The 8,838-nt window shown below is 56.4% G+C and overlaps 1 protein-coding gene across 1 annotated transcript; it reads right to left on the minus strand.

The window, feature by feature from the left end:
* Window positions 1–1,221: 1,221 nt before the first annotated feature.
* Fabp1 (fatty acid binding protein 1) lies at window positions 1,222–6,052 on the minus strand. The gene is made up of 4 exons (XM_046455959.2): window positions 5,895–6,052; window positions 4,071–4,243; window positions 2,829–2,921; window positions 1,222–1,343 (listed from the first exon to the last, which is right to left on the minus strand). The coding sequence occupies exons 1-4, from the start codon at window positions 5,959–5,961 to the stop codon at window positions 1,293–1,295; spliced, it is 384 nt and encodes a 127-aa protein (XP_046311915.1). The 5' UTR covers window positions 5,962–6,052; the 3' UTR covers window positions 1,222–1,292.
* Between the last annotated feature and the right edge of the window lie 2,786 nt (window positions 6,053–8,838).

An 8,838-nucleotide genomic window follows, 5' to 3' on the forward strand; every position in this document is an offset into this window, starting at 1 on the left:
GCGACATTCCCAGAGGAATCCAATGGCAACAGTGACGTGCTTTACTCTGATGGCCTTTGGTGTGCACCAATTCATGGGCTTCTTGCAAAAGTTCTAGAGAAGGTCTCCTGCTGCCCATTTCACAGTGAGAATACCGAGGTCCAAAGCCAAGGAGCAATTAGCTACAGTTACATCTTCAAGCCCAGAATTTTTTCTTAAGGCATATGCTTGTTAAGTTCATTGCCCTCTAAAAAATGGTTCCACAAAATCATTTACTTGCAAAAGATTCATACAATGTAAATCAGGCAAAAAGCTTTTGACTTTCAAATTTGTTCCACCCTAGAGGTCATGGCTTTTATCCAGCGTTGCAATCAACTAGAGGTTTCCCGTGTTCACCTATAGCTTTGTTTCATGTTTTAGCAAAATTTACAGGAATGATATTGTCAACATTGTTACAAAACTAGCTTTTTAAACAATGTGCTTTATCTTAAGGGACATTTCTATGCTGTACATGTAGACCTACCTTGTGCATTTAATGTATTGTGGGTTATTTCAGGGCGTGCCTGGACCACAGTTCTATTCTTATTTAGCAGTGAGCATTTATTTACAGCTTTAGGTTTCTGCATCTGTGTGTCTCTTCATGTGTGTGTATAGCACGTGTGTAGGAAGCCCTAGGACAGTGGCCTTGCTAGGTGTTAGGGATCACATTGTTTTCAATGTGATCAGGGATACTGTCAAGTGGCTCTGTATGGGCCTCACAGTGTTCACCTGCCATCGAAGGCAGGGCCTGTGCCCACGTGCTTACATAGCTTGGGTGTTTCTTTTTACTATTGACTTTTATTTGGGTACCTCGCCATAGACGTATTTCATGTGTGAGCAGTCTATTCACGTCCTCGACCCACCTCCCCACTGACTTGCAGGTCTGGTTGATCTCATGAGTAGAGCTGTCCTGTGTCTGCCCAGTGCTCCTGCCCCTATCCCTTCAGGGAGCCACCCTCAGGACAAGCCCACTGCACACCCTCTTTCTCCAGCTCCTTGCCAATGGGGCTGGCTGGGGAGGGCTGTGCCAGGGCCACCCTACAGATGCGGCACACCTGGAGTTCCTGTCAGGGACACCGGAGAGGGCAGGCTGAGGTCTACAGTGCAGGGTGAGACCTGCCCTCCGGTCCTGAGCTGGTGGGGTGGAACCTGGGGATCATGATCGTAGGTGGCTCATGGTGACCAGATCATCAAGAAGAAAAATCATTTTTAAAACAAACTTCACTTTATTACATTAATTTTACACAGTAAAAGAATATAAAATGCAGACTTGTCTAGATTCTCTTGCTGATTCTCTTGAAGACAATGTCACCCACAGTCATGGTCTGAAAGCCAGAAAAGAAAACATGAATTGTTCACCTGATGTTAAATTGTAACAAAACAAAACAAAAACCAATTTCCCAAAATAGCCTAGGATATGCCAGATATATGAAACAAACAACTCAAAGATCCCACTGTTTTCTGTGGGACCGGAGGAAGCACTGGCAGTTTGTCCTAAAACCCTGTGCCAGCCTTCATCACTTCCCTTTTGATGTGGAGATCTGTCCTGCCATTTACTGAATTATCTTGTACATCGATGGCTGTTATAGTAAGACCACCCAAACCAGCCTAATCCAATCCAATTTCCCAAGGTTTCATTGAGCACCTATTATGCACCAAACACATGCTATGAGTGTCAAGGACACATGTACACAGACACATGGAGCGACTGGCCAGGAGCACGATGGCCCTCACCACTTTCCGCCCAGGGCTGAGTGGGGCAGTGACAGTGAGGTCTGTGTTATGAAAGGACGTGCCCTCCGCCCTGTGGGCACTCTGGAATGTGACAGCGGTGGTGACCTAGCAGGTGATGAAAGGAGCTCCTGAACTTGGGCAGCAGGGAGGGGCTGCCGCTGAATGAATGGGAGCCCTGTCAGGATGGCCCTGGACAGGTTATCCTGACTAGTGAGTCCCTTGTCCTGCCTCCCCTCAGGAGACCCGAGGATGAGGCCAGACGGAGGTTATGGAAGGCTGCTGGCTGGGGCTCAGTCCTGGCGGCTCAGCTCCACTGCCCTGCTCTGCCCTGCAAGTCCTGCTTGAGGGCTGTGGCTCTTGGGTGGGGACAGACTCCTGGGCAGCCTCCTTCTGCAGCTCCTTGAGCCTCGTGCTGGGGGCAACACTGCAGAGCGACAGGCAGATGCAGCCTGCGCTGGGGAGGCTGGCCAACGCCGGGTACTGGGGTGCCTCACCCCTGAGGGCACCGCCCATCAGCTGCATCAACTCGCCCCCAGGGCTTGTGGGTTAGTGCTGGCAGGAGGCAGGGCTGCGGCTCTGAACCTCCAAGAGGCCATAAAACAGGAAAGGCAATGAAGGAGCCTAACTCGACCACAGCCTCGTGGTGTGTGGCTGCTGTGTCCTTGGGAAGGGTGGCTCCAGGAGCCCAGAGGCCCGCAGAGGGACACCCGCAGACTGGCTGCATTTCCTCCCAGCGGGGACAGGAGGAGGTGAGCTGTGCCAGTGGCTGCTCATCCCTGTGCCTCTGTCCCCAGCTCCTCCCTCACGCCAAAGGTTTGGGTGTTCAGGCACCAGTTCAGCGACCACTGCCCCTAGCTCCATGCTGCTGCGGCTCCCCATCTAGAAACGCTGCTGTTGAGCCTGTGCGTGAACCACCCGTGCGTAAGGGCTCCTCCAGGAGTGGAAGGTGACACTGACAGCAGCAGCACACTTGGAGACTTGGGGCCGGGCTGGCAGGATGGGGGACCCTGAGCAGATCCTCACCCCCACCTCTCCTCTCCCAGCACTGGGAGCCGAAGCCCCGAGCACCAACTCACACTGGTGATGATGTCACCGTTGAGTTCAGTCACAGACTTGATGTTTTTGATAGTTGTCACCAGCTTGTTGTCACCTTCCATGTTGACCACTGTCTGCAGGAGACGGAGAGGGCCTATGAGGAGGGGTCTGGGAGTGGGCAAGACCCTCGCCATGAGCCTGGCTCCCCTGCACAGGGTCAGCTTCCAAACACCCAAACTCCCGGCCCTGTGCTCCCAGCGGCCTCTCGGGATCCAAGGAGCGAGGTGCACTTCAGAAGGAGAGAGGAGCCAGCACCGTGCGGCTGGAAGTGCATTCTGTGGCATTGACCCAGAAAGACCCCAGGATCTAAGTGTTCCCAAACACAAATGCTAGGATAGAATCAACTAAGGTCCCTATTCTCCAAGCTGGTGGAGGGAGGTCAAATTCACAGTGCTGGCCAGCTGAGAGAACACATGGCTTGCTTTGGCATGTAACCCATCCTTCCAGAACATTCCTCTTTCCTCCTGCAGCCCCCCTTCCGAGCTGGAGGCATGCCGAAAGAGGTAACACAGAAACCCAGCCAGGAGCAGAAGATGCTGGCCAAGGTGAAGCTCTGGCCTCCAAGCATTCCAATGGAAAGGCCTATGGAAAGGGGACCCTGTGGGCCTGAGCTCTGGAGTCCCCTCCTGGCTCACACATCACGTCTGCAGGGGAGAGGTGGAGGGCAGCCGGGAGAGGCACAGGGACACCTGGGAGCAGAGGAGACAGGCTCTGTGGCTCTGGCTCCACTGGGTGCACATGGTCTTGTGGGGCACCTCAGAGGCCCATGGAGATGGTGCCGTAGGACAGGCACCACGGCATGCACACGGCCCTGCCCAGTTCCCATCGCACCCCAGGTTGGCAGCCTGTGCCATGAGGGAGCCAAGGTCGGGAAAAGCCGGGTCTGTGCTCCTGCCGAGGCTTGTGGTCCTGTGCTGCCGGCACCTCTGGAGACCTTCCCCACACCCTCTGCTCTGGGCTCATCAAGGGCCTCACAGACACCTGCTGGGCACCTCCGAGGCCCTCAAGAGCCAGGGGTGTTGGGCCCGGAGAACATGAGCCTCAGAGTCCTGCTCTGAGTGGGCTTCCCATGTGGCCGAGCACCTGGGATGGAACCAGGGAATATGAAATGGGCTTCCCCAGGGCCGTCTGCTGCCCTCCCCTCATGGGGTGCCCGCAGTGGGAACTGGGAGGCTCAGGCAGGAAGCCTCGGAGGCAGAGGTGGCTGCAGGGGCGCCTCTTACCTTGATCTTCTCCCCGGTCATGGTCTCCAGCTCACACTCCTCCCCCAGGGTGAACTCGTTCTGGATCACCTTGGAGCCGGTGGTGATGGTGAGCTTGAAGTGCTTCCCGTTCTGCACCACCTCCGACACCCCCTTGAGGTCCTTCCCCTTCTGGATGAGGTCATCGGGCAGACCTGGGGAACCAGGAGGCTTAGAGACGGCAGGGTGGGGTATAAAGCTGGGCAGAGAGAGACTGACATGGGGGCAGGATGGCACTGACCCCCAAGGCCTGAGAGCCCGGGGCTTTGGCCTCCAAAGGGAAGGTGGGTGGCGCCGGGCCTGCCGCCATCTTGCCATTTCATTCATAGAGGATGCTCCTGTGCTTGGAACCTTCCCTCTGCGGCTCCCTGCCTCCCACTCACAGCCACTCCCCTTCACTCGGCTCTTGGAGTGTACGCAGTCCACCCTCCACACCCCGAGGCACCAGAGCTTCCTTTCTCCAGACCAGGTCACTCCTGAGATGGCGGGGGCTATGGACACCCAGGCCAGACCAGGCACAGTTGGGCAGTGCGGGCTGTGGATAGGTCTTTGTATCAGCGGGGGGCTGATTGGCTCCTCTGCGGTGATGCTCATTGAGCTGTTTCCCGGCCCTTTCAGACTGCCAGCTGATGGCGGGCAAAGCGTTCCTTATAGAGTTGGGTGCGGGGTACCTCCTGACAACAGGGTGGCACTCCTGGTATGGGTGGGCATTTGGACACACAGGTGTGGGACCTGCTGCACATGGGGGCTCTGGGGGTCCCTGGAGGCCTTCTTTCCTGTCCCTCCCCCAGCACCCTCCCTCTTCCTGCTGCACCCTCCTCTCCAGGCTACCCCCCCCCCGCCAAGCAGGCGCCCTCCCCAGCCCCTGGTGGCACCTGCTCATCTTCCAAGGCTCAACCTCCCTCCACACCCTCCTGGACCTGGGGAGGCCAAGGGGTTAACGCAGGCCTCTGGGCCCAGAACCTATGTCCAGTCCCATCCAAACCCTTCCCACTATGTGACCCTGGCCACAACTACCCAGCCTTTCTCAGCCTCAGTTGTGAAATGGGGAACTCACTGTGCCCATCTCAGCAGTTTGTGAGATTGGTGGGGCATTGAGGATCCTGGCTGGGCACGGTGCCCTACACATCAGGGGGCACCTGCTCACATTCATCTCTGCTCTCTAAACTGCGCCCTGGAAATGTGGCTCATTGTCATCTGTCTCCTTGGTTATCTGTCCAGCACAGACCTTGATGTGTGCCTGGCCTGGAACCAAGGCTGGCATGAAGGGATAAAGGGATGGCTGGGTGGGTGGGTGGGTGGGTAGATGCATAGATAGGTGGATGGATGGGTGGGTGGGTAGATGTGTGGATGAGTAGGTGGATGGGTGAATGAGTAGATGAATGGATGAGTGGATGGATGGGTGGGTGGGTGGATGAGTAGGTGGATAGGTGGGGGGGTGGATGGATGGATGGTTGGGTGGGTAGATGTGTGGATGAGTAGGTGGATGGGTGGATGGGTGGGTGGGTGGGTAGATGGGTGGATGAGTAGGTGGATGGGTGGATGGGTAGATGGATGGGTGGGTAGATGGACGGATGGACAGGCTCACACAGTGAAGTTCCAGAGAACATGAGCTTCAGTCCAGATCAGCTCTCTTTTCACTGGCCGTGGGTGGCCTTGTCCAGGGAGTCACAGCGCATGTGGCAAAAGACTGCAAAAGCCCGCTCACTGACCCTAGTCCAGTGTGCCTCAGCCTCTCCTCCATCTCAGCCTCAGGCCCTGGAGCCACCCCAGTAGGGCCAGACTTGCCGCCTGTTCAGCACTCACCAATTGCTTTCATGAAGGGCTCGAAGTTCTCCTGGCTCTGCAGCTGGTACTTGCCGGAGAAGTTCATGGTGGCGGCGAAGCTCCCTGTGCCCACTGACACTGCTGGCTGGGCTGCTCAGTGCTGCAGCTTTATAGGGGCTTCTTCCCTTTCAAATATCGGCCATAGGTCAGTAGCTGTCGATTTCTTTATGGCCAGGTTCAAACATTAACTTCCGAGAGCAATGGTCAACGATAAAATCCAGGATGGGCACATCAGAGGTTTTCCCTACTCAGCAAACAGTGATGATGCCAATCAGGGCAAGCCCGAGGGCCCTGCAGCCTCTCAGTTGAGTGCCCACCCATCATGGAATGTGCATGCATGCACACTGTGTACAGGTGTGTGTGCACGTGTATACACACACATGGGGTGAGTGCGCATCTGTACATGTACATGTTTGTATGTGTACTGCCCACACGTGGATGAGTGTGCATCTGTACGTGTGCACGTTCGTATGTGTACTGCACACATGTGGGTGAGTGAGCATCTGTACATGTGCATGTTCATATGTGTACTGCTCATGTACACAACACACCCAGTTTGGGCTCAGAACCTTCCTTCCTTACACGGCCTTAGGGTTGGTCCCCACTGCTGTCATTGTCACAGAACTGTCATTGCCTGTCACATCTCCACAGTCCAAAGCTCTCCTGCATGAAGTGCTGAAGTGGCCTTGGCTGCGTGAGGGGCAAGCTACTCACACCCTGTGTGTGCAAATGGGGAAGCATTTCTTTGGCAGGACATGGTCAGGGAAAGGAAGAAGGAGGGCTCTGCTGACTCACCCCAACAAGGGACAAGGGACGGGTGACATGTGCGAGCTTGACCCTGCACTTGCAGAGACCTGAGGCTGCTCTAGCCTGTCTCGAGGTGCAGTGGATCCGCATCCCCCACTTCCACACCTGAGGGGCTCTGGATGAGCACCGCCCACTTCTCTCGCTACCCCGTCTGGATCAGATGCCAGTCTCTGCATCAGCAGCAGCCCGTCCCTGACCACCAGGCCTGTCCACTCTCGGCAGCACAGATCATCCTGACATGCAGCCTGAGCACATACTCCTGTTTCAGCCTCCAGGGCTGCACGTCACTCAGAGGCCACAGGCCCTGGGCATCTGGAGGGTGCTGGTGTCCTGTGTCCTAGCCAGACGACCCCCCCAGCAGCGCTGTCCTTTGCTAGCATGAGCTCTGGTTTCTACCTGGGAAGTGATTGCCCTGCTCCACTTCTAGCAGGGTTGCCAGTCTTGCGAAACCCAGCCCCGAGTTACCTTGCTGCCCTTTCCCCTCTTACTCTGCGGGCCACAGTCTCAGGCAGGCGCTCACATGGGGCGACTGTGCCTCTGTCTGCACTCACGGGGCTCCTCTGCCCTCCTCCGCCTGTCAACCGCGTGGCTCCTCCATAAGCCCCCGGGACTGCAGCTCTGCCAACCTCTGTGTCCTGAGGCCTGCAGGACGCCTTCCTGTGCCTTCTTTCCTGAGGGTTTTCCTTGCCTTCCCCAATACCCGGCACATAATAGGACCGCATCAGAGACGGATCAGCAAATAAGAACCATTGAAGCTCCCGAGGCCATGCTCTCCTGGTTGAGGGAAAGAGAGATGGTCAGCGATCCTCCGCCCTGCCAGCCAGGAGACAGGGGGCTGGTTTATCATGATTAGTACGCATGTCTGAATGGGCTGCAGCTTGGTGGAGAGTCCAGTGGGGCGGGTGTGGGCAGGGCTGGCAAGGTGTACTTCCAGCCTGAACCTCCCAGTCCCGCGTGGCCTTTCTCCTCTCTTGCCACCCGGCTCTGCCATTCTGGCCTATGCTGAGCAGGTGGCTTCAGAGCCCAGACTCTGAGCTCCTGGACAGCTCTGTCCCCTCCCCAGGGACCAAGTAAGTAAGGGACCTTACTTGCAGCACAAGTCTAAACGCTCATTGCCCAGCTGCTGTCCCCTGCTCTGTCCCCAGCAGCTGGCTGGGCAGTGGGCTGTCTGCTCTGGTAGCCAGGCAGCCTCAGCGTCTGGTTGGGCAGGAGACGGGAAACGTGGGTGGATAAGAGCTCACACAGGGGCATCAGTGCCCTAGGAGGCACCCAGGGAGCTCAGGCCGATGCAGCCGCACCAGGCATAGCTGTGGCTCTGTCCCCTGCGTCCCCCACCCCAACCTTTGTGCCTCCAGGGTTTACATCTGCTGTTCTGGAAATGCTCTCTGCACCCGCATCCCTGCCGGGGGCGGGGGGTGTCAATAGGCACCCTGCCATCTGCCGACAGCGTTGGGCACACTGGAGCACGTGGCCCCCTGAGAACTCTGGCCATTCCTAGGCACCACAGTCACCTGGGCACAGGGATGGGGATGGGCAGGGGCCTCAAAGGACGATGGGCACAGGCATGGCCCTGTCGTCTTGCTCTATCTTGACTTCATGTCTTTTGATGTGACTCGCTGTCCTGAGGGCTCATTTGGACTCCAGTCTCCAAGTGGAACCCTGCTCTTCCATTTTTCTCTAAGTGAGAAAGTAAAAAAGCCATTATTATTTTTTTAATTATTATTATTATTATTTTTTTTTGTAAAAAAGCCATTATCTCAGGAAGTGGCCTGAGAATTCCTCTTGGAGAGGGTGTGTGTATGTGTGTGTGTGTGTGTGTGCGCACGCGCGCACGTACAGGATAAGCTGCTCGGGAGAGAGGGTGGGGAGCCCCCAGACCTGTGTGTCCTTAAGAGGCGGGTGGGAGAAGACACAGGCTGTCCCGATGTGCAGGGGACCACTGAGGACCCAGGGAGAGGGGAGAGGAGAGGGGCCCACAGGAGGGCTTGGGGTGGGGTCACTTGCAGTTCCCAGTGGCCACAGGCTAAGGTCCTAGGAAGCTGCCTGTCTGCGGCAGAGTGAGTGCCTGTCCATCTGTCTCTAGGTCCCTCTGGTGTGACTGCGAAGGCTGTGGTGA

The sequence above is a fragment of the Marmota monax genome, unplaced genomic scaffold (assembly GCF_021218885.2).
Source record: "Marmota monax isolate L192 unplaced genomic scaffold, Marmota_monax_Labrador192_F-V1.1 WCK01_AAM20220418_F8-fsc00238, whole genome shotgun sequence".
Taxonomy (NCBI): Eukaryota; Metazoa; Chordata; class Mammalia; order Rodentia; family Sciuridae; genus Marmota; species Marmota monax.